At 56.7% G+C, this 27,756-nt stretch overlaps 3 protein-coding genes and 2 long non-coding RNA genes across 7 annotated transcripts; 3 read left to right on the forward strand and 2 right to left on the reverse strand.

Annotated features, from left to right (window-relative positions):
• Positions 1–724: 724 nt before the first annotated feature.
• LOC309854243 (cardiotrophin-2-like) lies at positions 725–9,820 on the forward strand (the record flags this gene model as incomplete). Its single annotated transcript, XM_082713067.1, has 3 exons — positions 725–814; positions 7,128–7,277; positions 8,708–9,820. The coding sequence occupies 3 exons, from the start codon at positions 725–727 to the stop codon at positions 9,164–9,166; spliced, it is 699 nt and encodes a 232-aa protein (XP_082569193.1). The 3' UTR covers positions 9,167–9,820.
• A 103-nt stretch (positions 9,821–9,923) lies between these two features.
• Positions 9,924–14,346, reverse strand: CTF1 (cardiotrophin 1). Of its 2 annotated transcripts, none has more exons than XM_082714460.1 (3): positions 14,261–14,346; positions 12,944–13,059; positions 9,924–10,993 (listed from the first exon to the last, which is right to left on the reverse strand). In XM_082714460.1, exons 1-3 carry the CDS (start codon positions 14,283–14,285, stop codon positions 10,520–10,522), a joined length of 615 nt encoding a protein of 204 aa, XP_082570586.1. In that variant the 5' UTR covers positions 14,286–14,346; the 3' UTR covers positions 9,924–10,519. The 2 variants fall into 2 exon arrangements, with proteins under 2 accessions (XP_082570586.1, XP_082570585.1); XM_082714459.1 differs by having other exon boundaries at positions 12,944–13,062.
• A 103-nt stretch (positions 14,347–14,449) lies between these two features.
• On the forward strand, positions 14,450–16,218 carry LOC309854866. 2 transcript variants are annotated; one of them, XR_014306461.1, is made up of 4 exons: positions 14,451–14,510; positions 14,858–14,983; positions 15,486–15,569; positions 16,004–16,218. It is a non-coding gene; the product is annotated as an uncharacterized lncRNA (long non-coding RNA). The 2 variants fall into 2 exon arrangements; XR_014306460.1 differs by having other exon boundaries at positions 14,450–14,983.
• Positions 16,219–16,839: 621 nt separating this feature from the next.
• On the forward strand, positions 16,840–20,403 carry BCL7C (BAF chromatin remodeling complex subunit BCL7C). Its single transcript, XM_082714458.1, has 6 exons — positions 16,840–17,072; positions 17,572–17,650; positions 17,976–18,084; positions 18,185–18,346; positions 19,562–19,647; positions 20,208–20,403. Exons 1-6 carry the CDS (start codon positions 16,981–16,983, stop codon positions 20,331–20,333), a joined length of 654 nt encoding a protein of 217 aa, XP_082570584.1. The 5' UTR covers positions 16,840–16,980; the 3' UTR covers positions 20,334–20,403.
• LOC309854870 lies at positions 19,654–27,033 on the reverse strand. Its single transcript, XR_014306467.1, has 3 exons — positions 25,704–27,033; positions 23,261–23,543; positions 19,654–19,789 (listed from the first exon to the last, which is right to left on the reverse strand). It is a non-coding gene; the product is annotated as an uncharacterized lncRNA (long non-coding RNA).
• Positions 27,034–27,756: the final 723 nt, after the last annotated feature.

The following is a 27,756-nucleotide window of genomic DNA, read 5'->3' on the forward strand; positions in this document are numbered from 1 at the left end:
TTCCATTACGCTGCTTGTCCAGTTCTGTGTCTCCTTCACACAGTGTTTAATGTAGGAGACCTTGGGGGACATTTTTCTTATCCCATGGAGTCTGCTCACCTGATTAGACTTCTTTGGGAAGTCTGGCCGCGGAGTGAGAGTTCAGTGGGCACCTGCTGAACAGGGGGACAGACTTGCTGACTCCAAATCCACTTTCTCCCTGTTTTTAATCCAACACCCTAACCCCCATCAGACTCTGCTCCTAGGACAGGGCTTGCTACGCCTCTCCCTCGGGCCCTCCTCCTCCAGCCTAGGGCCACTCAGGAAGCAGGGGCAACGCTCCCTGGATTCCAGAGGTGGCCAAGGGCCGAGCTGGGACTGGCGTAGGATGTCACGAGTGGATCTGCCTGTCTCACTTGGTCATCGTGGGGTCCAACCAGCTTGGGGACAGACGGTGGTGCAGATAACGGGACAACAAGGGAGCTACATCTGGGGACGGCAGGGAACAGCCCGGACACTGGAGCCAGTCCTGCATTCGAGGCCTCCAGAAGTCATTCTCTGCGTGATCCTCAGAAGCCACCGAACTCTCTAAACCTCATTAGTAACCACACCTATTTCCCAGAGTTGTTACAAGGAAAAAACGGCATCTGTGTATGAAGTGACTGGTAACATAAAAGAGGCTAAAAAGAAAGTGATTTTTTCCTTATCTTCTCATCTCCTTCCTTCCTACAATCTCATCTGCAAAATGGGGGCCAACCGCCCGTCACATAACCCCGAAGGGAAGCCAGGGCCCCAGGAGCTGGAAAGCGTCAAGTCCCAGAAACGAGAGGTGACGGTAACATCAAGAGCTCTGGCTCTAGGGCCGGGTTTGAATCTCACCACTGCTCCCTGTGGGCTGTGTGACCCCGAAGTGATCAGGTGACCTCGCTGTGCCTCAGTGTCCTCACCTGTGAAATGGGAAGACAGCACTATTCAGCCCATGGGATTCTGTAAAGGAAGTGTGAGATACTGGAGCCCTTAGGAAGCACCGGAGAAGTCCTGGAGGTGGTGTGGCTGGGCTGCTCCCCAGAAGGGAGGTACCCTGGCCCCCCTCGCCACCACCGGGGGCTCTGGAACAGTGAATGGAGCAGGCTGCACCCCTCAGCCCGATGATGCCTGCACTGGGGGCCTCTCTTCCAAACGCCCTCACCCCCTCTTCAGCCAGCCGCCCCATTAGGCTGAGGCGCTAACCTGGGGAATCTGCTCAGCCAACCTGCCTCCCTGGCTTGGCTTGGCTTTGCAGAGCGTCAGGCTGGAACCATGACGCTCTTGCCTGCCGTCAGCTGATACTCACTGAGGTGTCACCTTGAACCTGGCCCGGTGCTGGGGCTGCAGAGCTAAGTCCCTGCCACCTGTCACACTGGGCAGAATGCCTGGGAGACGGAGAATGACAATGTAGGGTGATCAGGACACGCAAAGGGGACTGAGGGACGTGGGAGAGCCCCAGGGGGCTGAGGAGACCAGGAAAGCGTCCCAGAGGAGGGAAAAGCCCGAGTTGAAGGTTAACATAAAAGAAGGACTGTGTCTGGGGAGGCGGAGCAGGAGGGCTTTCTGTGCGGCGAGAAGTACCTGGAGCAGGCCCGTAAGCAGGCTGCACGGCTGAGGAAGAGCAAGAAGTGAGCTGCAAGGCTGCGCCTGGCCTGGGGGATCGCAGGCCTCAAAGGGCAGGCTTCAGGGTTAGGACAGTGTCCTGAGGGCACTGGGGAGTCAAGGAAGACATGGATGGGGGGGAGGGCCGGATGGCACTTGCCTTTCCCCGGCCTGTCATCGCTCACCAGCCACCAAGCTCTCTGCCATCCCTGTCTGCTCCTGAGACCTGTCACCCAGGCTCCCACCTCAGGGCCTTTGCACTTACTGTTGTCTTTGCCTGGAGAGGGAAGGGTGAAGATTTGTAGTGCGGGGGGGGGGGGGACATGGGGTTGGGCTTAATATGGAGGTCAGGGGGAGGCTCTGATTTGGAGTTCACAGGTGTTTGTTCTGAATGGGCCTCATTATGTGACCTGCTAGGTGACACTGGGGCTATGCTTGAAAGGGAGGGACAGGGGAGATCTCTCAGGAGCGTATGTATGGCAGTGGGGGTGGGCCTCCAAGTGTGGGGTCACGCGGCACCAAAGATTTTGCCATTGCTTGGAGGCTTTCTATGCCATGGGGGTGACCCTGGGGGGACCCAGGAGGGTCCTCATAGCAGGGATCAAGGCATTTGATGGGTGGGGTCAGCAAGAACCGGCGTGGTGGGAAGTATTACCCAGTTTCCAGATGAGGAAACAGGCTCAGAGAGGTTGCGGGGTTCACTCCAGCTAGTGATGGACAAAGGCAGGACTCACATCCAAGTCCGCTGGCTCCTGAGTTTGGGGGGTCCCCAAGCATCAGCTTCTGTGAGACTAAAACAGAGATGGAGACAGATGGGCTGCGAGGTGGGGATGGTTAGGGTGATGAGATTGATGCCCTTTGCCAAGACAGATGCCTTGGGGTAAAGCTGGGTCTGGGCTGGGGGCCAGTTCCTCCAGCTGTGAAGGGCACCTAGGGGTCAAGAGAGAGAGAGACAGGTAAGCCCCCAAGAGTCAGAGGAGGTGGTGGGGCTGCAGGAGGGTGAACCTGCCTTCTGGGGTGAGGCCCGGCCCCACGTCCACCGTCCACCTGTGAATAGCACCAGATCGAGTATCTGCCTCCCTCTCCCCTCCGCCCGCGGGCTCTCCTCCTCCTCCCGCTCCGCCTCCCCCCTCACTACCTGGCCTGGCCTACGCCTCAGTGCACCCACTCAAAGGGCCAGTCTAATCCCCTGACATCACCACTACTCCTCACGGGCCCTTTCTGGCAGCCCTGGGAGCCCCTGGCCTTAGAGATCCAATTTAGGATCCCCCCCCCCCCAGAGCCCATTTTTCTTTCAAATTTCTCCCTCCTTCAGCTCACAGTTTGGATCAGAGACACCCCCAGATCCAGCCCCAAGCTGGGGAGCAGGAGTCTAGGATCTGTTCAGCCTTCCTGTGTGACTTTAGCTAAGCAGATGTCCTTCTCTGGGCCTCAGGCGCCTTGTTCTGTCTCCTTACCACCCCCTCCCCCGACCTGGGCTAATCACATCAACCTATTTTGGCTTCTTCTCAGCACTTTGTTGCTTTGGGAAAATTTTTTTCTTTTTTTCAACATTTTATTTATTTATATGACAGAGATCACACGTAGGCAGAGAGGTGGGGGGCGGGGTGGGGAGCAGGCTCCCTGCTGAGCAGGACCCTGGGATCATGACCGGAGCCTAAGGCAGACGCTTTAACCCACTGAGCCACCCAGGCGCCCCAGGAAATTTTGTTTTTATCAGTTCACATACTTGTTGCTGGTGTCCCCTCTCTGGACTGGGCACCCTTACGAGGCAGGGACCCAGCCCGTCTTATTACTCACCCTGATGCCAGTCCACAGTAGAGGTCCCATCAAAACTGGCTAATTGAATGTAGACATGGGTGAGTGAATGAACAGGTGTATCTCCTGCCTTTGCAGGAAGGCTGTGGGCCTTCTTTCTTCACACCAGGGAGGAAGGTAGAGCCGTCTCCCACCCCCATGACTGGATAGAAGCAGTAGGGGGGTCGGGGGCAGCTCTGCCTGAGCACTTTGACTCAGTGTGCGGGCAGGGGCTGAGAACCAAACAATGCTCCCTTATGGAGAGACTGGGGGCCTTGTGAAGGGGGACCAGAACCCAGCCACCCCGCTGAGTGGCAAGGCTTCCCCAGCTGGAAAGGGCCTTAGGTGTGTGTCTGTGTGTCTGTATGTGCGGTGTCTGGGCAGAGGGCCACTACTGGCCCAGATCTCAGGAGTCCTGACCTCCAGCTGCACGTGTGTCTGTGTGCACACACGGGACAGTGGTGTGTGTACACCCACGTATGGACCTGTCTGCTCTGAGCATGTGCCTCTGCGAGGGCCTCTGGGTGTGGCTCTGTGAGCACATGTGTGCCTGTATCTGCGTGCACACGTGTTTGCACCCTCCGTCTGTAGGGCCTGTGGTCCTGGCAGTGTGTGTGGTCCCATACACAGGTGGCCAGGCCCACTGGAGTGGGAGCTCTGTGAGGACAGGGATTTTTATATCTTTATTTATTTGAGAGAGAGAGAGAGCACGCAACACAAGCAGGGGGAGCAGCAGAGGGAGAGGGAGAAGCAGCCTCCCTGCTCAGCGGGGAGTCTGAGGCAGGATTCGATCCCAGGACCGGGATCATGACCTGAGGCTAAGGCAGTCACTTAACCAGCGGAGCCACCCAGGCTTCCTGAGCCAGGGGCGGGATTTTTCTCCGACTTGTTCTCTGTTCTATCCCAGCCCCTGGAACAGGGACCAGCACACAGTGGGCGTCAGTACTACCTAAATGACTGAATGTGAGTGTGTTCACGTATCTGGTGTGCGCCCACGTGCCAACGTGTGTGTGGAGATGTGCACACGCTCCTGTGTCTAAGGTACCTTGGTGTGAGTGAATTTGCTCACAAGCCACCACTCCCATCCCTTTTCCAAACTCCTCGGAGGTCAGGCCCAATGCCTGGGTCCCAGTGGGGGCGGAGCAGGAGGCCGCCTTCTCCCAGTAACTGGATCCCGGACGTGCGGAGCAGCAGGGAGCAGGGCGGCCCCTTTGTCCCCCGATAATCCGCTCCTTTGACCCCTCCCTCCCAACAACCAGGTCTTAAGGTCGAGTTTGGGGACTGTCGAAGACTAGGGTGTCACCTCCGTGTCCCCCTCCCAGCCTGTCCTTTGCTTCTGGGGCTTCTGCACCTGTGCGGCCCTCCCCAACACACCCCCGCTCTAGGGTGTGACTCCTTCCCCCCCTCTTGGGCGGCCTCAGCGCTCAGCCCAGGTATAAAGCTGAGGGGCGGGAAGACAGGTGCCCCAGAAGCATCCAGAGACTGGAGGAGGAAGCAGCCAAGGAGAGAGCATGAGCTATCTGCTAGGTGAGTTGGGGGAGGGGGTGTGTGGAGCTCCAGGGCCTAGAGACCAGGAGGGGAAGAGGTACCCTCCAGGGTCTCTAGCCCTTGGGACTCGTGTGCCTGGCTGCTTCTTTGCATGCTAGGAACCTCCAAATCCTTACACACAGAAGGTTTTGTTCATCACTCACTCATTCATTCAAGCATTATTGAGGTGCAAGGTAGTTTTCTAAGCATTTGGGGATACAGCTGTGAACAAACAGACAAAAAGCTATGGTCTCATGGAGATTTCATTCTGCACACAGACCATACACATCATCATCATAAGTAAGTAAATTATGGGGCGTCTCTGGGTGGCTCAGTTGGTTAAACGCCTTCGGCTCCTCAGGTCATGATCTCAGGGTCCTGGGATCAAGACCCACATCAGGCTTCCTACTCAGCAGGGACTCTGCCTCTCCCTCTGCCCCTCCTCGCCACTCGTGTTCTATCTCTCTCTCTCCCTCAATCAAATAAATAAATTCTTTTTTAAAAGATAAGTACATTACAAGGCAGTATGACAGAAGGTGAACGCAATGAGTCAATTTTTTGAACGAACGCATGAACAAAGAGGCCTTTGCTTTCAGCCTTCCCTTACGTTCTAAACTTAGGGAACTCAGGAATGCCGAAGGGGGACAAAGGAGACCATCACAATGTGCTTCTCATCTCCATGGCCTCCTGCTCGGGACCCTAGGTAACCCCCTCTGAGCCTCACACTGGAAGAGAACTGGGCCTGAGCTGTAGGTGGACACTTCGCAGCATTTATTCAAATTTAAAATGAGCACACCCTTGGGGCACCCGGGCGGCTCAGTGGGTTAAAACCTCTGCCTCCGGCTCAGGTCATGATCCCAGGGTCCTGGGATCGAGTCCTGCATCGCATCGCATGGGGCTCTCTACTTGGCAGAGGACATGCTTCCCCCCCTCTCTCTCTGCCTACTTGTGATCTCTATCAAATAAATAAAATCTTTATAAATAAAATAAAATAAAATAAAATAAAATAAAAAGAGTACACCCTCAGAGGTGCCTAAAGAGTTTGGGATAAGGATGTTCACGGCAGCGTTCCGTCATTCAACAAATATTTATTAAGCTCCGTGCTAGGTGCTGGGGAACCAGCAGCAAATGAATCAGGGCAGGTTCTCTCTTTCCTGGAGCCAACATTCTAGGGGGAGAGACAGTAACAAGCAAGCAGACAAATAATGAAATGAATTAAAGCGCAAACGTCTCTGAAGACTATAGACCGGGGAGGCGCTTTTGATACGAGGTAAGGACAGCTTATCTGAGTTGAGGCCCGAAGAACAAGAAGGATCCAGTGGCGGGAAAGGTTTGGGGTGGTTCTGGCAGGGCCCAGGAAGGGCAAAGGCCTGGGGTGGGGAGTGGAATGGGAAGCCAGTACAGAGGGGCGCGGCTTTGCAGGCCACCGAAGGGCTTTGGTTTATTCCCTTGCACTGTGTGAAGAATTCAGGCACAGGAGGGACCTCGTTGAGCTGGGGGCTGTGGGGGGGGAGGCCAGCAAGGGTCGGAGAAGCAGGGACAGGTGGGAGGAGGCTCCTGGGTGAGAAGGGCTGGTGGCCGGGGCCCAAGGGGCGGCCATGCGCGGAAGGGGCAGCCGGTAGGTGCTCAGTGCCTCTTGTCAACTTTTAAGGCTTTTTATTGAGAAGAACAAAGAGCAAAGTACCCAACTCAGGAAGCGTGCAGCTCGATGAATTTTCACAAAATGATCGCCTCCTTGTCATGAGCCCTCAGACCAAGAAACACAGAGCTGGACTAGCTCCCTTTTAAGGACAGAGCCGATAGGGTTTACTGTGGTGTGAATGTGGACAGCAAGAGAGAATGAGGCTTCGAAGAGGATCCCAGATTGTGCCCTGAGCAAAGGGAAGTGTGGAAGCGCCCCTGCCTGAGGTGGGGACGGCTGGAGGGCGGCGGAAGCCGAACTGGAGTCAGTGCGGGAGACTTTGAGTCGAGACACTTCCTGGTGTCCAATAAGGTCAAGCAGGAAGTTGAAACATCGGGTCTGGGGTCCCGTGGAACATTCTGGGCTGGAAAGGAATCTCCTTACAGGGTGATGCGGCCCCGACTTGGATACACACCATTGTTGCAGGCCAAGGGCTGTGCCCGTGGGAAGAGTTGCGACAGAGAATGAATGAACCAGCAGGCGGGCTCGGGGACTGGATGCTGACCTCTGATTTCCTCCGCCAGCCCTGTTCTGCCTGCTGACGCTGCTGCTGCTGCCGCCCCTCCGTCCGGGGGCCCCCGTCTCCCCAGCTGAGCCCATCCGTCAGGCCTACAGCCTGGCCCTCTACATGCAGAAGAATACGTCAGCGCTGCTGCAGACTTATGTGAGTGACACGGGGCACAAGCAGGGGACAAGGGCAGAGGGACACCGCCCTCCTGGCCCAGCCCCAGGTAGCGGAAGCAGAGCAAGGTCGGGAGACGTTTCCTCCACGAGTCCGAGGGTTCAGGGGCTCCGTGCACTAGAGACTCACCCCAACACTGTCACTGATGGCGGGTGACCGTGGGCTAGTTGTTCCTTCTCTCTCTCCGTCTCAGCTCCCTCACCTGCAGAATGGAATTGGGGTCCTGCTTTTGCTCACCTTTCAGGACCATTACAAGACTCAAAGGCGGCACAGACAGAAAGACCTCGTGCTGGGTGCTTACCTGGGCCCGATGCTGCACTAGGCACGCATCCCCTTCCCCCACAGATGCCTCAAACAGTTCGGAGAGATGGAGTCATAACCAGATACGGAAACTGAGTCTCAGAGAGGGTGAAAACTTTGCTCAAGGTCACACAGCTAAATCACTGGCAGCACCAGGATCTTAACCCTGGTCTGTGGCATTGAAGCCAATCCTACCCGCTCCCCGCCACTGCTGTCTAGCAGCTCAGCCTAGCAGCCTACCAGCTGAATCTGACCCACGGGTGTTTTCTGTTTGGGCCATGATATACCTGTTGAAGTTTTGAACACGACTGCCTGTCTCCAACAAGCGCAGGGACACTCCTGGCCCCTACCCCATCTTAGTTCTGCCTTCTTCCCCAAGTTACATGGTCTGCCTAGCCCCTAGAGGCCCCAGGATTCGTGACTCTCCATAGTACTATATTCCAGGCCCATGCGAAGTTACTAAATGTAGTCTCTAGTCCTATAACTGCCGCCATTCCCTGGTTAGCTTTGGGTACCCTGAATCAGTTTCTTCACCTGTGAGATAGGAACGGAGGACTAGATGGTCTATCAATTTGGGGACTTATCAGTGGGCATCAAGATTCTATAGGTCCAGGTTTGTGGAGGCCAGAACTTTAACGGAGAAGGCACTCAACTAAATTTAATAATGTTAACAATTATTTATTAATGATTATAATCAAATTAATAAGCATAAATAACTAAATGCCACAAATAAAAAAGAACCATAGAGACTCTAATTACACTGTTAATTCTTTAGACTGAAAATAGTATAATAAATGATACAATCCTAGTGTTATGACATTAATATATTATAAACAGTGGCTTACCGTGCCCTTACTGTATGCCAGGAGTTGTGCTAAGTGCTCTCTACGTAGCACTTCTTATGTTTGCACAAGAATACTGATGCATGGGAATTACTGAAGCTGTGATTCAAAGTGGGACAACTTGTACATGAAACTGGGCCATTACAGAGCCCAGGCTCTGTGCTAGGAGATGTCCACCAGCTCCCCCTGGGAAGATGTCAGATGTGAAGCCAGGGGGAGCCCCAGGGGCCCACTTCAGTCCCTGCACTCCTGTCTCTGTCTCTCGTGCAGCTCCAGCACCAGGGCAGCCCCTTCAGTGACCCTGGCTTCTCAGCCCCCGAGCTTCAGCTCAGCAGCCTGCCTCCTGCTGCCGTCTCCTTCAAGACCTGGCATGCCCTGGGTGACGGGGAGCGGCTGAGCCATGCCCAGGGGGCCTTCCTGGCCTTGACCCAGCACCTCCAGCTCGTGGGGGACGACCAGCGAGACCTGAACCCTGGCAGTCCCATCCTGCTGGCTCAGCTCGGGGCTGCAAGACTCAGGGCCCAAGGCCTGCTGGGCAACATGGCTGCCATCATGAGCGCCCTGGGCCTGCCCGTCCCCCCTGAAGAGGACACTCTCGGGGTTGTCGCCTTCGGGGCCTCGGCCTTTGAGAGGAAATGTCGAGGCTATGTAGTGACCCGGGAATATGGCCACTGGACAGACCGAGCTGTGAGAGACTTGGCTCTGCTCAAGGCCAAGTACCCTGGATAGGGGAGGCGGGACATCCTGTTAGGCTGCCACGCTTCTTTCCCAGTGGACTCTTCTCTGCCTTGCTTCTTGGCAAGAAAGGCGACACAACGTGTCTAGCAGACAGGGGTGCATATTTGGGGATATTACCTAGGAAGTAAGCCTCAAGTCCCTTTTGCCTGGGCCCCTCCTGCCTCGGTCCTATGGCCTCCCTTCCAGATCTGGGGGGGACTCTATGCATATCATTTTGTGGGTTCTCAATCCAGGGGTCCTGGCTGCCCACATCCTGGGTGGAAAGAAGCGTCTTTTTGAATAGGCTTCACTTTGCACTCTGCAGGGAGAGGACAGTGGGTCTCCTTCCTGGGCTCTGCTTCAGACTGTCCTGCTCCTGGAAGTTTGCAGAGGTCTTCTTGTCTCTACCTCACTTCCTATGGGAAGCTGTGTGCTTTCTGAGCAGAGAGGCCTCCCTCCCTTCTTTGGAGTTCATTACCTCCCCGAGTCTACCTCCCTGCCTAGGCCCTCCGTTCCAACTTCCCATTTTGAGAGACTTCACTTCGTGATCAATGGCAGTCCGGCTGAAAAGTCAGGACTCCTCCAGATGTTTACTGCTCGGGACACATCCACTTCCTGTTCTAGAGCGACTGATGTTATCCTTGGCCTGGGGGCATTTGTGAAACTCCTATTTATATTGTGTGGCTTTGGGGTATGTCTGGGAGACCAGGCCCAAGGATCCTATTCTCCTCAAAGGTGTCTGGCCATTGTCAACAACTATATATACTGGTAACGTTAGTGTTCTTTTTATTTTGAAACATTTTATTTACAAAAAATTAATTTATTCTCAGAAATAAAACTCTTTTAAGCTGCTGATCTTTTCTCTCCATAGACCTGGCTTGGTGGGGGGGGGGGTGCCGGGGCGCAGCAGGAGGAGAAGGAGGTCGGAAGGTCGGAGGGAGAAGGAAGTAGGGCGCGTCCAAAGGGCCCGAAGGGGCAGGGAGCACCGCAGGGCGGGTGACGGAAGGGGAAGGGGGCGGCAATTTGTCCGAAGTAGCCCTGCCACTCGGCCAGGAAAGGCCAGAGCGAGGCCCGTGCTCCGATGGGGCCAAGGAGAGCCAAGAGACGGAGGAAAGGGAGACAGAGAGGTCGCCCAGAGATGGGTGAAGGCGGAGATCCGGGAGAGCGGAGGCAGGCCCAAGCCACGGGGAAGGCGGGAAAGCAAGACAGTGATGGCCACGGGAAGAGGCAGGCGCACGGGAGGTCCGCGACAGACACGAGGGCACACGAGCAGAGACAGAGATGGAGACAGTCGGGGCCCCCCGGAGCCCACAGAGACGCAGACGCAGAGCGGCGGACGGCGGGCTGCAGCCCCGCGCCCCGCGCTCAGGCCGGGCCCCCGGGCACCAGCTGGCCCAGGTCGCCCTCGGTTCGGCTCACCCACTCGCGGTAGAGGCCGCACACGCGGAGCCCCAGCACCTTGGCAGGGAAGACGCCCGCGTCGGGGGCGGCAGCGGCCGCGTTGGTGGCGACGACGGCGGGCTCGGGCCGGGGCCCGCGGGTCTCGTCGGCACCCAGCGCCGCCAGCACGGCCTCCACCGCGGCGCCCAGGGCCCGGGCCTGGCGCGCCGCCTCCTCCAGGCGCAGCAGCAGGCGCGGGGCGCGCGGGTTCAGCTCGGCCTGGCGGCGCCGCACCACGTCGAGCAGCGGCGGCAGCGCGGTGAGCGCCGCGGCGTCCAGCCGCAGCCGCTCGGGGGCGGGCAGGCCGGCGTGGCCGGGAGCCGGGGCGCTCAGGCCGGCCACCGGCAGCCGCGGGGGCGAGAAGCCGGGCCGCCCGAAGGGGTCTCCCTGGTGCTGCACCTGCGGAGACACGGCCGTCAGTGGGGGCGGGCGCCGAGGCGCGACGGGGCCTCTGCACGCCCCTCCTCCTCCTCTCGCGGGGGCCTCGGTTCACCCCTCCCGAGGACGCCTTCCTCCCGGCAAAGCTGTTGTGTTTGAGATTCTCCGAAACAACCACGACCACAACCACCACCACAAGTGGGCTTTGCACCAGCGCCTGCTTCCTCGTCTCTGAAATAGAGACGACGGGGCGCCTGGCTGGCTCTGGGTTAAAGCTCTGCCTTTGGCTCGGGTCATGATCCCAGGGTCCTGGGATCCAGCCCCGCATCGGGCTCTCTGCTCAGCGGGGAGCCTGCTTCCCCCTCTCTCTCTGCCTGCCTCTCTGCCTACTTGTGATCTCTGTCAAATAAATAAATAAAATCTTTTTTAAAAAGTAGAGACGAAGTAACAACTTAATAGGATACCCACGAGCATGTTAAAATGGCTCAGGCTAACGCTGGCCCCCTGGGGAGCACAGTGGATGTGAGCGATACCCTTGATGCTATCTTACAACCCTGACTCCAGCACTTGCTAGCTGTGCAGCTGCATGCGAAACCATCTCCCTTCTCCGAGTCGGCCTGGTCATCTGTAAAATGGGGGATCAGGTCCCGGCCTGACTTTCCACCAGGGATCTCCTGAGAATCACAAAGATACTGCAGAAGCCTGGTCCCTCTCACCAACCCCCGCCCCCATCCCCCAACACCTCTGTGCCTGGCACACAGCAGGGGCTCAATGAATAACTGTTGTATGAACAAACACATTAAAGGAGATTTGTAATTTGTAAAAATGCCACAACAATACCATTTATCCTTTTCTAACATCTTGTCTCTGGATTGGCACTGTTTGCTGCTTTAAACACTATTCCTAATCTTTCCAAATACGTATGATGATTATGATAATGCTGATTTTACAAATGAGGATATGGAGGCTGAAGAGGTAACCTGACTTGCCCTAGGAGAGTCTGACGCGGGGCTCGATCCCAGGACCCTGGGATCATGACCTGAGCCGAAGGCAGAGGCTTTAACCCACTGAGCCACCCAGGCGCCCCCCGAGCTGGATTTTGAACCAAAGTTCATAGCACCACAAAGTTAGTTCTTTCTATTATCCCACTTTCATAACTGTTACATCATTATTTTTTCATGTTACCATTAGTGCCCAAGGCCAAGTAAGTTAGCAGGCCTATGGTCTATTTCCAAATCAAAACTATACCCTCCTTCCATTACACCAGAGTAATTGATGGAAATACCCTCTTCCTTGGGCAAGGCCCTATGCCCAACCAAAGACATTGGCAAATTCCCCTCCTCTGTTACAGTCCCCTTTTGGGCTAGAATTTTTTTTTTTAAGATTTTTATTTATTTATTTGACAGACAGAGATCACAAGTAGGCAGAGAGGCAGGCAGAGAGAGAGGGGGAAGCAGGCTCCCTGCTGAGTAGAGAGCCCGATGCGGGGCTGGATCCCAGGACCCTGAGATCATGACCTGAGCCGAAGGCAGAGGCTTTTAACCCACCGAGCCATCCAGGCGCCCCTTTGGGCTAGAATTTTAGCCTTAAATTGAAACCCTTCTCGGTCTCTCTGCATAGCATAGGTAGAAGAGTTCACAACTCATCTTCTTAAACTGTCTCCTTTAATAGCTGGGGAGACCAAGGCCCTTGGAGGTGAGGTGACAAGATCACAGAAAGCCTGGAACCTCGGTTTCTTGACTCCCAGACCAGGATTCTTTTCACTCTTTCAGCCTGTCTTAACGCACTGTGGGGGGAACCTCCAAGCTGAGGCAGACAGAGGGGCATTTGGAGCACAGGAGAGTCCTCCAGTTTGCTCCAACTTCTGTATCTGGGAAATGAGGTCAGAAAAACTAGAGGTCAGGAACCTCTGTGATCTGTACTCCCCCCATTCCTCAGGCCTCTGGCACCCCCATCCCCATCCCCACTCACATATTCCTGGAGCAGCTGCTCAGCATATTTGGTGAGGAGGCGGGCAAGGCTGTGTGTCTGACGGATCTTGGCCTCCAAGTGGGGAAGGGGTGAGATGGAGGAGTCAGCCTGTGGATCTTCTGGTGAAAGAGGGGGAGGAATGAAGGCAGCCCAGACCCCTGCTCCTTGACTACTCTTGCAGGCTGGCTCTTCCTTCCTGAACCCACAAGTTCTGCTCTGAATTCTCCAGCTTTCAAGCCAGGCAGCCTTTGTCCCATTCCAACTGATGGTAAATGAGACACCGAACATGTGTGAAACAGTTGTCCTGCCTGAAATGTATTCCCTGGCCACCAATCACTGTTAAATCCTATTAAAGCCAAATTAAAATATTGCCTCCTTAGTGTGGTCTCTGGATTCACCTCTCCCTTAAATTGCCTTTTTTTTTTTCTTTTACTTAAGGCCATTTGTTTATACTCCCAAGGTTGTTTTTGAATGTCTCTTTTATCTGTGTGAACCGGCCTTAGGCTGGGAGTCCTTTGAGGGAAGGTTTCACATATCCACATACCTCACTGATTTTGGTGAAATTTAACATCACTGAAGCACAGAACTTCAAATTGGAAAAATACCTTAAACCCATTCTACAGATTGGGAAACTAAAGTCCCTCGTCCTCCCGGAAGGACAGTCTGTGCGGACCCCGGCCAGGACCCCTGCGGCATCAGTGACTGGCCTTCCCTGGCGTAAGCTGGGGGGTAGAGCCCCGGAAGGACGACTACATTTCCCGAGATTCCAGGGCACGTGCCAGGGCATTCTGGGGAATGTAGTCTTGGCCCGGCGACTCCCGCCCCGCCCCCCAGGTCCCCCGGTCCCCGCGCCGGAGTTTCCCACCGCTAGTCTCTATCCTTAATGGCCTCGACTTTCGTCTCCTATTGTCATTCATTAGCTCCCGTGGCCCAAAGACTTCCTTCCCTAACTCTATCCCTCCCTCTGGTCCGCAGTTCGGATTCTTCCCCAGTACTACCAGTACAGAGGATTCCGGCGTCCGGCCCCACCTGCGACCCCAGTCCTTTCTCCCAAGGTGTACTCGAACCTGTGATCTACACCCTGAGCCCAAGGCCCTAAAGCCACAGCCTAGGCCTCCGCTAAACTCCGGTGCTGGTCCTGTCCCACAGTTCACCCGCAGCTCACCCGCCCGTTACCTGACACCGGGGCCCTGCTCTCCCCGGCTCAGGCCGCTCCCTTCCCGGCCCCGGGGGTGGTGGGGACCTAGACCCCAGCTTCCAGCCCTTCTGACCCCTGCTCCCCTTGGGCACTGGGCATCCAGCCCTTCAGCCCCTTACCCAGACTTCCCTCCCTCCGGCTCATGCTGGCCCCTGGCTGATCCCGGTTGCCTACACGCCCCCCTTTCGCAGGGGGAGAAGGGGGAGAGGGGTAGGGGCGTGGTCCTCGCGCAACCAATCAGGGCTCAGACCCCAAACAATTCCCCCCGCCCCACCGCCCGCCCCAGGCAGGATTCCTTGGCTCTGAGCTCAGCTCCTTGCTTGCGCAGCCCATGGTCGGTCGGGAAAGGGGCCTGAGGAGGCTTGGCAGGTTGTCTGCGTGGTGTGCTCAAAACCTAGAGTTTGGGTGTGCCCAGGCCTGGGAGGCAGCCCTGGTACCGGCGGGAGGAGGCGGCTGAGGCTCTGACCTGGGGCAAGGCTTAGTGAGCGAGCTTCTTTTCGGAGAAAGCTGGGGTTAGGGGGAGCGGAATAAGAGGGTGGAGCCGGCAAGACAGGAATGTGCTGGTCCTCCCTTCCGTCTGGGGGTGGGGAGGGGGAAGCTGGGTGCGAGAGAGGCCTCGCTGAGGGCCCTCAGGCTTGGGCCACACCTGCCCAGACACATACCTCCTGGCCTATCTTAGATACTTTTCTGCTCCCCTCTCTTGTCACGTCTACTAGAAGGGGAATAGACAAGGCAGCCGCTCACTTCACCTTACCAGGCCCAGTAAGAGAACCCCCTCTGAAGTACACACATTTACTGCATACAGACCTTCATTCTCACCCTGGAACACGCTTCCGAGACAGGTAAGGGGTTCATACCGATATATCAACCCCACTGAGCAGGTGCAGATAAACTGTGGATGGTGTGCACACTTATACCCATAAGTGGTTCCCAAGCACCTACTCGTCCCGGGCTCTGGGACCCAGAGAAAATCCATATTTGGTCTGTGGCCTCCCAAGGAGCTCACAGTCTGATGGAGGCCTTGGTCTCTGGCCTCCTGAGGAGCTCACAGTCTGATGGAGGTGACCATCAACAACAGAAGGTACTGGGGTTTGTGAGTGAAGGGACTGGGAGTCCTGTGTTTCTGCGAGGGTTTTACCATGAGCAGTCGACTGCCAGAGTAAAGGAAGGTATTAACTGGCAGAGAGCATAGGAGGAACAACTGAAGCCAGACTGTTGGTAGGGGCGACAATCATGAACGGTAGAGGCACTTATGAACGGTGACTATTTATTGGGCATTTACTATGTGCAAGGCACATTGTTTCGGGAGTTACATATTAACTTATTCTCATATTATGGCTGAAGGAATAGAGATAAGTGAGTCGCCCAAGGTCACTGGACAAGAAGAGCTGGGATTTTGCCCAGGAGCAGTTTGGCTCCAGAAATTCGGTCAGAATCGCCCTCCTTACACCTTACCCCTCTGGACGAAATCACACCAAAACACACAGAGACGAGAGCCAAACCCTTGAGACACACACATAGCAACACAGGTCATTATCTGCTGGCAAATAGAGATTTAAATAAACTCAACCAAATCACACTCATTTTAAGTAAGGCTTTATTGAGGTATAATAGGGAAAATTTGGTGAATTTTCAAAGTTTGGTGAATATTCAAAGTAAATACAGTGGGGGGGGGGGGAGCGACCAGCCCTATCTTAATCAGTTTCCGGTTAAGAAACTGAACAGGAGCAGGGCCAGAGCTCCCTTTCTGTCTCTCTCAAGGGCGACCACTTCTCCTGACACCGATTGATCAGTTTTGTCTGTTTTGAACTTCATATGGAAGGAATCACGCGGCGTATACAGTGGTATCCGATTCCTTTCAGGAAACATCCCCCCGTCGTGCGGGACATCACTCTCTGCTGTGTCCGCCGTACGACCAGGCTACAATTCCGCTTCCACTCTACTCTTGACGGGCTGTTTCCAGTTTGAGGCCGTTATTTATCGACAGTGCTATGGACCTCCGGGGACACATCTCTCGGGGCTCATGCCCACGCGTTCCTCTCGGTTGTTGATGACCCAGGAGCAGAACCGCCGGGTGGGGCGACCCAGGAGCAGAACCGCCGGGTGGGGCGACCCAGGGGCAGAACCGCCGGGTGGGGCGACCCAGGAGCAGAACCGCCGGGTGGGGCGAGTTCCGCTTCTCCAGAAATCCGCCGGTCTCCCGAAGACCCTCCACCCGCTTCCGGTCCCCCAGAAGCTCCAGTTCTTCGTCTGCACCGGGTCCGGCCTGTCGTTCTCGCGTTAGCCCTCCTGGCCGGTGGAGACCCCTACTCCGATCCGCCGCGTCTGGTCGGTCAGGGGCGCTCAGCGAACACACGCACGCGGTGCACACGGCGCGCGGGTCGCCCCCGCGCGGCCGACGCGGGCTGGGACAGGGACCCTCTCGCGCCCGCCGCCCCCTCCCCGTGCCCACGTGGTCCGAACGCAGCTCCGCGGCCCGGCCGCGCGAGTCCCGGCGCCGCGCGGTCCCCAACCCTCCCTCCGGCGGCGGGTAGGGGGCGCTGCGCGGCGGGGGCGCCCCGAGGGGGCGGGCCCGGTCGGGGCGGGGCCCGCCGACTTGCAGGCCTGGGCTCCGGCCGCCCGCGCCGCCCCGCCGCTCCGGGGACGGGCCGGGGCGGGGCGCGGCCGCAGGAAACGGGGCGGGGACGCGCGGAGGCGTCGGGGAGCGGGGGAGGGCGCGGCCAACTCCCGGAGGGACGGCGGGCCGAGACAGCGGCGCCCCGGCTTGGCGCCGAGCCTGAGCCCGCCGGACGGGAGGCGGCCCAGCCGCGGGCTCGGCCTCGGCCCCGGTCCCGCCAGCATGGCCGGCCGGACCGTGCGGGCCGAGACCCGGAGCCGGGCCAAGGATGACATCAAGAAGGTGATGGCGACCATCGAGAAGGTCCGGAGATGGTGAGCGCTGCCCCGGGGCCGGGGCTGGGACCCGGCGGGACCCCTCTCTCCCAGATGCGTCTACCCGCCCTTCGCCCGCGGGGGCCCCCCGGCTGCTCCCTGAAGCTCCAGGGCTCCGTTCCCCTCTGGCTACACCCTCGGGTCTACAAAGCGTGTTCCCAAGCCTCACCCTCATTTATGCCCCGCCCCCTAAGGCTTTGACACTCCTCCCTCAAGTGTGCGCAGGGTCTTCTTCCTCTGGGTCTCGGCCGGGCCCAAAGCCTTTCTCCCCCGTACGCCCCAGGGGTCTGCAGAGCTGTGGCCCCCAGCCATGCGCTCTCCCCAGAGACGCCACTGTGTATGGCCTGGGGTCTGCAGGACTCTCTTTCTCCTTCGGACTTTATGCCCCATTAGCAAAGCCGCACCAGCGCCCCTTCCGCAGGTCTCCCCGTCTGCGTTCAGCTCCTGCGGGAGGGCTCTCTACTCAGAGCTCTGACCCAGTGCCCCCACCCTCCCACAGGGAGAAGCGCTGGGTGACTGTGGGCGACACTTCCCTTCGTATCTTCAAGTGGGTGCCAGTGGTGGACCCCCAGGAGGAGGTGAGCAGACTCTCCCACACCAGGCCCTTCATCTGTGCAACCTCAGGCCGGCCCTCCCAACCCTGGCCTCCACCTCCAGTCCCGCTCCGAGACCTCAAACGCAGCAGCCAAGACAGATGCTAACAATTACTGGCAACTCCACCCCCTTCTCCCTTTTTCTTGTTTCAGACCCCTGAGTTCGAGACCTAACCCACGGTACCAACCACTGTCACCTGATGCAGGGCCTTTGGCTTCTCTTTGCCTCAGTTTCCTTATTTGTACACTGGAGGGCTTTGCAAGCACTAACTGAAAAGCTGTCACTGACCCTTATCCCTCTAACCCCCAGGAGCGGCGGAGGGCAGGTGGTGGGGGAGAGAGATCCCGAGGCCGGGAGCGGCGGGGCAGGGGCGCCAGTCCCCGAGGGGGTGGCCCTCTCATCCTGCTGGATCTCAATGGTATGTTAGGGATCCTGGGATTTCGGGGGCGGTGTGTGGGGGAAGTGGGGAAGGGGCTTGGGACCCTCAGGCCCAACCCTCTCGGCTTTTGCTCCCACAGATGAGAACAGTAACCAGAGTTTCCATTCGGAAGGCTCCCTGCAAAAGGGCACCGAACCCAGCCCTGGGGGCACCCCCCAGCCCAGCCGCCCTGTGTCACCTGCTGGACCACCAGAAGGGGTCCCAGAGGATGCTCAGCCCCCAAGGCTGGGCCAAGAGAGAGGTAGGACCAGGTGACTCCCGGCAGCCCTCTCCTCTGAGTCTTGTCCTCTGCAAAGTTGAACCCAGCGGCTTACCTCCACCTCTGCCTGTTCCCCTCCTCTGTTGTTCCCTCCCCGGGGGCCTTCCCTGCCTCCTACAGAAGGTCGCCGCCCTGCCTCCTGTGAAGGTCTCGTTCATCTGGCTTCTCTAGGTCTTTAGATAACTAACCACTGTCTGAGATTTCCATGTTAGTTTTATTGTTTTTGCTACTCCAGTCTCTTTCCCGGCTCCCACGTCATGTCCCGTTTCTGAACCTTGGGCTCATGTTGCTCCTAAATCCTCAGAACAGCGTGGAACACATAGAATGTGCTCAGCTGATATTTGTTGAGGAGTAAGTAATAGTGATATTCCTCAGTGTGATTAGGACGTGAAAAGAACAGCTAAGACTTGCTGAGCTCTGTGTCCCAGACACCCTTCTAAGCACTGAAGGTGTTTTATATCCGTACTATAACCCTGCCTGGTCTGAACCACCTCCCACGTGGGTCTACAAGCGCCATCTCTCACCCCTGCCTGGCTCCAGCCTCCTCCTGGGTCTCCTTGACACAGCTGCCAGACCAGCTTTTTCTATAGCACAAGTCTGGCAGGATCGTTTGTGCTTCAAAGTCTTCAGTGGCTCCCTATGGCCTTTGACTCCTCCACTTTGCCCTTTGGGCCCAGTGAGTGACCCCTGCCGGTCTCCTTCTTCCTTTCCAACAATACCATGACCTGGGCCTGTGGACTGTGTCTCGATCACACCTTTACTAAGAGAAAAACAACAGGCATTTATTGAGCCGGTGCTGAGGGCAGGACACTCTGCTAAGGGCTTTATCCGTAACATATTTCATGCTCACCACGGTCTCCTGTGGGAATTACTTCTCATTATCCCCATTTACAGATGGGGAAACTGAGGCCCAGAGGAATTAAGTCACAGGCTCAAGGTCAGGATTTGAACCCAGGGAGTCCAGCCTCACAATCTGTACTCACTAAACCTGTGTCCTATCTGCCTCAGATGTGCCCCATTTGTCCCCCTGACCAAATCCTGCTCACCACGTCGAGACCCCGCTTCCGTGTCCTTCCTGTGGCTTCTGCCTGGCTCGCAGCCAGGGTCTCGGCGTCCTCCTCGGCATCCCCTGGCCCCGGGTCTGTGCTGTGGTACAGAGCAGCTGCTCAGGGAATGTCTCTTCACTTGATGTTCCAGATCCTGGGGCCGTAACTGCAGGCAGCACCGATGAACCCCCAATGCTGACCAAGGAGGAGCCTGTTCCCGAATTGCTGGAGGCTGAGGTGAGAGAGGCCGGAAGGCTGGACTCCTGGGTCGCTGATGCAGTGGGGGCTCTGGGGCAGCGGAAGGCTGGGGGGCTGTACTCCTGAGGCCCAGGCAGGAAGTGGACACCTCAGGCACAGCTCAAGTCTCAGAGGCTGGGTTCTGGGGACAGGAAAGGAAAGGGTGTTTGAAGACAAAGTCCTGCGGGCTGGATCGGGGCAGATTAAAGACCATTAAAAGCCTGAAAAGATCGTGGTGCTCCTCCAAGTATTTTATTTTATTTCTTATTTTATTTTAGTCCTAAACTGTCAAATTAGCTTACGAGAGTCAGTCCCCCACAGCTTCCGACTTTTCCCACAAGGACTACCTTGATGCATTTCCCAGAAATAGCAGTATCACCTTCTTCCCCCAAACGGTGTTGTTGTTTCTGGTGCCTCCTTCCTCTGCTTCCTGGGGCCCCAGTGGGCGAGACTCCTAGGTCCGGAGGGGAGTGCGCTGGAGGCGTTGGAGAAGGCAGGGGCTCGGAGGCGGCACTCCTGGGTTTGGGTGGAGCTCACGCCTGTCCGCCCTTCCTCTCCAGGCCCCTGAAGCTTACCCCGTCTTTGAGCCAGTGCCACCTGTCCCCGAGGCAGCCCAGGGTGACACAGAGGATTCGGAGGGCGCCCCCCCACTCAAGCGCATCTGCCCAAATGCCCCTGACCCCTGAGAAGCCGGCCTGCCTGTCCTGTCGCCCCAAGGGCCCCTTTGGCTTTTTACAAATAAAGACCCTTTTGTAATTTTGTGTCATGTCATTTCCCCGTCAGGGCTGGGGAGGGTCTCTGGAGACAGCTTTGTCTCATGCTCCACTTCTCAGATGGAGTCACCGAGGCTCTAAGGGCACCTTCCTATAGTCATACCATGAGTCAGACATAGAATGGGAGCCTAAGCCAGGACCCTGCCTCCCCAAACTCCCTCCACCCTGCCCTGTCTCCTTAGCTTTGACCCTTCCTGACCTTCAGCCCTCCTCTTTGGGAATCCCAGGACCCTCTTCTTCCTGTTCAGCCCCCCTGCCCCGCCCCCGGGCCCAGCAATTACCAAAGCTCTGGGCACCTGTACCTTGATTCCTGTTCATACGCAGGATCATACACAGGAACACAGAGGCCTGGAGGGACTTTGGGGTCTGATATGACCCAGCCTGTTCCTCACCCTCGAGAAGCTGCAGCATTGTACCCCTGCCTCTGCTTAGCCATCCCTCCACTGGAGCCCCTCCCCACACTTCTGGCTGAGTCTTACTTGTCCTCTCCTCAATCACCGCCTCCTCCAGGAAGTCTTCCTCAATCAGTTTCCCTTCTTTTGGGCTTCCACCACCCGCTGTGCCTCCTCCTCTTTGTCTTGGCGTTTATCAGGCTGTTTGGGATGGCTCATTTGTGTGTCTGCCTTGCCCACTAGCTTTTGGGCTCCTGAGGGTCGATTCTTGGTCCCCAGCCTCATCCAGCACCACACTGGGCATAGAGCAGTGATAGCAACTGGTGAATGAATGCATAAATGAATTTGCTGAGGCTATCCAGGAAGGCTTCTCTGAGGAGGCTGAGTGTGAGATGGGAACCTCGGTGTGGTAGGTCTGAAGTTCAAATCCCGGCTCTGTCACTCACTAGGTGGGTGGCTCTCTGCCTCCCTCTCTGAGCCTGGTTTGTTCATCTGAGCAACGGGGGCAGTCACTAGGCCTCATCTGCCCTGGCGGTTTGTGGGAACCTTCAAATAACATGCAGTCTGCCTGGCAAAGTGTTCGAGTTAGGTGTTTTAGCCCTCTTTTTACTGGTAACAAAGGTTAAAAGGTTCAGAGGGACCAAACTGGAACTTTAAAAGACTGTTTGAAACGGAGGGCTGTCTTCCGATAGCGGCCGTCAGAGTTGTCATGGTTGAGCCCGCGGAGCAGACGTACAGTGACGTGTATGTTCGTTTCTTCTTGCTGCTGCAGCAGGTGACCACAGACGTACTTAGTCACTTAGAGAAACACGGATTCATGATCTTACCGTTCTGGAGACCAGAGGTGCAAAATTAGTCTCACCGGGCTAAAGTTAGGGTATCAGCAGGAAAAGGACATTTTTCCCGGTTCCTGTAGGAGCCTGTGGGGGACTGTCTGTTTCCCAGCCTTTTCAGCTTCTTCCACATTCCTGACTTGCACCCCTCCCCCATGTTCCGCGCGGCTTCTTCCCATCTCTGTCGCTGCCTCTCCTGCCTCCCTCTTCAAAGGAGGCTGCGCGGAGCCCGCCTGGGCGGTGCGGGAGACTTCCCGTCTCAGGACCCTTAACCAAATCCCACCTGCAACATCTCGTCTGCCACGTAAAGTAACATGCACTGGTTCTGGGGTGAGGCCGTGGGCATCTCCACCCAGCATTTTTGGGGTGTGGCGGTCATCTCCTTATTGCCCTCGGTCATCCCAGGAGTTGACGCAAGGGCTCTGTCAACTATAGAGTGCCTCACTGGCTTAGTAGAACAGCGTCAAAGCCCAGACCACGGGCTCTGGGTTTGGATACCAGCATCTCCTTTCATTTGGTTGTGACCTTGAGCCGAGTGACTTAACCTCTCTGGGCCTCGGTTTTCTCATCTGTAAACTGGGGATACTGGTAACATCAGCCTGGCGAGTGTTGTGAGGATTAGATGAGGAAGTACACGGAGAGCGTGTCCTTGGCTTGACACATAGTGAGTGCTCAATAAATAGCAGCTATTTTCATGTGACTCATGTTACAGAGGAGGATATGAGGGTGTAGGGAGAGAGGCCAGAGCCTTGCCTGTTGGTGAGCCTGGGGAGGAAGAGTCCATTTCCGAGCACGCTTGAAAGGCTAAAGTTCGAGTCCCCCCCGGTCCTGTCCCTCCCTTGGTCCCGGACCCCAGCCGTCTGTCCTCGCTCCCAGGCCAGCCCCCTTCAGCTCCGTGATCCACTCTGTTTTAAGCTCTGGTTTAAAATCCACCTGTCATGGTGACGCCCCCCGGTCATCACCTTACCCTGCCCTCCCTGCCTCCCCCCTGCAGCCCCTCCCGGCATCCACGCTGTCTTCTAGGAACTCCGTCCATCCGTGGCTCTCAGGCGCTGGCCTCTAGTGCTCCCCCTTCTCCTCGGCGCATCCGTCCCTCCTCCTGACCCCTTAAGCATCTCTTGTCCGGCCTAGCTCTTCTCGTCATGAACACTCCCTACCAGGCCACCTACTCGTGCAATGAAGGGCGTCCAGGTCTCTGCATCCGAGTGCTGCGCCCTCCCTCTCGACTCGGAGACCCCTGGGATGCCCGGACCCTTGGCCCCTCCTCCTCCCAACCTGTTCCTCCCCTCGCCTGCACCCAGAAATGGCCCCTCAGTCCCCGGTCAGAGCGCCTGGAAGTCAGAGTTCTCTAAGTCTCTATCCTGAGTAACACTCCCATCTGCTCCTTTCTTTAGGGCCTCCTGTTTGCTGGGTGCCTCCTGGTGGGTCTCCTGCTTCCCTTTTGCCCACCCCCATCCGTTCTCCACCTGGCAGCTGGGCAGTCTCAGGAGCCCCCGGTACTGCCCTGGGTGCCAACCCTCCTTCCTGGCAGGATGGAGCTACCCCTGCCTCTTCCCCACCACCTCTGCCCCGTTCCCCTGAGAACCGCTTATAATCATACTGTGCTGTTTCTCACCATACTGTGCTGTTTGCTCCGCCAGGAGTGTCCCTCTCATCCTCTCTTCATCTGGGGGACGCGTTCTTTTTTTTCCTAACCTCGGCTTCCCCATGACTTCGTTATCATACCCTCCGCCTCCTCCTGTGCCCATTTCAGAGAACATCAGGCATTGCCTTGGGATGGTCCGTGTTGGCTTCCGTCTGAGGCATCAGTCTGCCGGCTCAGCAGGGGCAGAATTCCTTTATTTGTAGCGACATGTATTTCTTGTGCACTTACTATTGGCTAGGGACTCTTCTAGGCCCTGGGAATAAAGCATTAACAAAACGGAAAAAATTGTTGCTTTCTTGGAGTTTCCCTTCAATAAGTTACATCACCGGTAGGAAGGTATAAGTCCATTGTTAAGAAAATAGAGTCTACGATATTTTATGATAAAAAGTTTCAAACATGCAGCAAAGTTGGAAGAATTACGCAGGTGACACCCGCATACCCCCCACCTAGATTCCGTAACATCTTACTATGTCTGTTTATCACATCTCCTAATCCATCCGTCTGTCAATCTAGCTTATTTTCTTGACACACTTAAAATAAGTTGCAGACGATAGGGTACTTCCCTCTAAGTCCTTCAGCATGCCCATCGTTAACTAAGGGTCCAGTATTTACAGATTTGTCTTGTCCCTTGAAATAAAATATCCACATAGTGAAATGCATAGGTATTAACTGTATGATTCCATGAGTTTCAACAAATGCATGCATCTGCATAATGCAAGCTCTTACCAAATACATCATCATCCCTTCTGGAAAGTTTCCTGTTGCCCCTTGCGCCACCCGCTACCCTCACCCCAGCTCCTCGGAGGCAATCACTGTTCTGGTTTTGCCTTGATTAGGGTAACCTGTTCTAGAACTTCTATGCGTGGAATCATAAGAACGTACCTCTTTGCATCTGTTTCACTCAGCATCATGTTTTTGAAACTCATCTGTGCGATAGTGTGCTCCTTTCTATTTCCAGGTTATAGTCCATAGACTTGGCTTTGGCCAGGAATGCTCTGCCAGATGGAGAACAGATAGGTCCCAGTCCTCTCCCTGTTTCTAGCTCCCTGCACAAGCCTGTCAAGCCGGGGGACCAGAGCCCTGGATGAGTGTACCCTAGGAAGACAGACAGCTTATTTCCCAGGACCTTTCTAGAATGTAGCCAGTCTATGACTTCAGTCCCCCAGAAATCTGGGGAGACAGAACTAATTCAGGGGACAGGATATAGGGTGAACAAGCATCCTGGTTTGCCCAGGACTTCCCAGGTTTTAGCATTTCAAGTCCTGTTCCTGGGAAGCCCCGGGAAAACGGGGATGGCTGGTTGCCCTGCAGGACCCCAGCACTGCCCCAAGGGCCCCAGCACTGCCCCAAGGGCCCCAGCACTGCCCCAAGGACCCCAGCACTGCCCCAAGGGCCCCAGCACTGCCCCAAGGACCCCAGGCCCTTTCTCACCCCAGACTACACTTACACTCCCTTCCTCCTAAGGACTGATTTTCTATAAACTCTGAACTGATCAACTTCTCCCCTGCTCTAAAATATCCCATGGCTCCCTGTGGCTGCCTGGCAATACCCAAAAGATGTACTGACCTATGGCAGTGGTTCTCGAACGTTGCTGCACAATGGAACCACCTGGGGCATTCTGATGCTCGGCTTCTACCCCAGACATTTTAACTGGTTTAAGGCTGTGACTGGGTATCAGGAGTTTTAGAAGGCTCCACAGGTGATGCTGATCTGCTGCAGAGTTTGGGAACCACTGGCTTATGGGTATGATTTGCTTGCTGGTAGTGCCTATGTTTAAAAGCAAAAGATTTCAAATAAAAATCTAGACTCCTAGCTACTTTTTTTTTTTTTTTTGGTAAGATTTGTGTATTTATTTTAGAGAGATAGAGGCAGGGGAGGGCCAGTGGGAAAGGGATACGGAAAACCTCAAGCAGAATCCCCACTAAGCATGGAGCCCAGTGCAGGGTTCAGTCTCACAACCATGAGACCATGACCCAAGCCGAAACCACCAAACACTCAACTGACTGAGCCACCCAGGTGCGCCAGCTCGCAGCTCCCTTTGAGAAAGCAGAAGGTCTGAGATACTGAGTGCTTCCAAGTATGGTAATCACCAGGGTGTGTGGAGCATTGGCTCCTCTTGGAGACAAAGCACGTGTTTTCTGGTCCCCACAATCTCAGCCACCCCCCGGTGCTTCCTCTGCTCATCTGTGTCCATGTGCTTGGCCTACAGGCTAAGGTCTCAGCTCTGTAGCCTCTTCACTAACTCCTCATCTCACTTCTGCCCTCCAGCCATATGGCCTCATGTGGCTTTTCTACACCTGCTTTTGCCCAAGCAGTTCTTCCACCAAACTCTTCATCAAGGCAGACAAGGCCTTGCTCAGTGGCCACGGCCATCTCTCTTTCCCCTCTTCCCACGTTCATCTAACACACAGACCTTCTAATACACCGAGCCTGGGCAGGCTAGTTCTCCTTCTGTCAGGTGCGGCACGCTCTGCCTGGGGAAACTCGTCCCTTCCTCTGTTCTTTCTTTCTTCCTGGCCAGTGCCTACTTATCTTTCAGGCCTTGACTTAGATTTTGTCTATTTCAGGAAGTTTCCCTGACCCTCAAACTAGGTCAGGTCACTGGTTAGTCACTGCACTTCCTCTTTTGCTGAACAGCTCACTTCCCTTGCTAGAATAAAGCTACCACGTTCATCTCTGTCCTCCCAGGGTCCAGGTAAATAGGGCCATGCCTGGTAAATGGTAGGTGTTCGTCAATGACAAATGAACATAAGAAGGGAAGGAAACACATCTCCCTTTCTCCGCTGGCAAAATTCTACTCTTGTGCTTACATTTCTACTACAGTAGTCAACTCTGTGCTCCTGGACACCCAAACCTCACTAAGCTCAGGTCTAGCTCACAGTGAGTCCAGTGGGTCCCCAAACCCCTTCTGTGGTTGTTTCCTCCGTGTCAGAGTGCATAATTGGAACAGGCATACTCAGAAGTGGGCAGAATCCCCACAGCAGGTGACTGAGTTGCCGCCTGTCTGTGAAGGCAGGTCTGTGTCTGATTGGCCCCCCAGGGCCCCATCCAGGGCAAGCACAAGGGTAACTCCCTTTCCATTCCCTGACTTCTGTCTACTGACTTTCACTTGGCAGTGGCTTTGCTCCCAGTCCCCTCTTGGTCCTCCAGTCCCCTCTGAGGGCAGCTGGTGGTGTAGCCAATGGTCAGGATAGGGTAGGAATGGAGGTTTTCATAGTCAGCTGATCCGCATTAACTTGTGTCATCTTGGGCAAGTCCCTCCCCAGCCTGGACTTCAGCTGCTCGTCTGAAAGATGGGGCCAGTGATCCTTGCCTCGTCTTTGGGGTCGAACCTCTCGGCCCGTGTCAGGCACCGTGGGAACCCAGTGCAGAGCGCCCGGGCCGCTGTGTGCAGACCCGCTTTCTGTGGAAGTCGTGGTTATCTCCAGCCTTGAGTGTTTAGAACCACGGGTAGGCCTCCGGGCACTCCGGGCACTAGGAAATGCCAAAGAGAAGCCCAAGTCCGCGGCGGCCTGCAATGCCCCGTTGAGGGTTTAACGTGTTTAACGTTTTTAAGCCCCAGCGGGGGAGGCCAGGCCAGGCGGGTGGGGTGAGCACAGCCTGGGGGGGGGGGGGCTGGCTCCGGCTCCGCGGCTGTGACTCCAGCGGCCCGGTCTGTAGCGTGCGGTGCCCCGCGCTCTCCCCGCCGGCCTTTTGTGAGGCTCCGAGGGAACAAAGGAGGGACGCGCGCCTCCGCCAAGGCCAGGCGCGCTGCGGCGTCGCAGGGGTTAAGGGCACCGAGCGGCGCGCTCCCGCGCTAGAGCGGCCGCGGGCGGACTTCCGGAGCGCGGGTCCGGCGCGCGCGGCGCGGCTGCGGGGAGGGCGGAGGGCGTGCGGGTGTGCGAGTGTGCGGGGGTGCGGCGTGCGGGTGTGCGGGTGAGCGGCCGTGCGGGTGTGCGGCGTGCGGGTGAGCGGCCGTGCGGGTGTGCGGCGTGCGGGTGTGCGGGTGACCGGCCGTGCGGGTGTGCGGCGTGCGGGTGTGCGGCGTGCGGGGGTGCGGGGGTGCGGTGTGCGGGTGTACGGCGTGCTGGTGTGCAGGTGAGCGGCCGTGCAGGTGTGCGGCGTGCGGGTGTGCGGGTGTGCGGCGTGCGGGGGTGCAGCCTGCGGGTGTGCAGGTGAGCGGGCGTGCGGGTGTGCGGCGTGCGGGTGTGCGGGTGAGCGGTCGTGCGGGTGAGCGGGTGTGCGGCGTGCGGGGGTGCAGCCTGCGGGTGTACAGCGTGTGGGTGTGCGGGTGAGCGGCCGTGCAGGTGTGCGGCGTGCGGGTGAGCGGGTGTGCGGCGTGCGGGTGTGCGGCGTGCGGGTGTGCGGCGTGCGGGGGTGCAGCCTGCGGGTGTGCAGGTGAGCGGGCGTGCGGGTGTGCGGCGTGCGGGGGTGCAGCCTGCGGGTGTGCGGGTGAGCGGGCGTGCGGGTGTGCGGCGTGCGGGTGA

This window comes from Mustela nivalis (genome assembly GCF_964662115.1).
Source record: "Mustela nivalis genome assembly, chromosome: 19".
NCBI classification, from domain to species: domain Eukaryota; kingdom Metazoa; phylum Chordata; class Mammalia; order Carnivora; family Mustelidae; genus Mustela; species Mustela nivalis.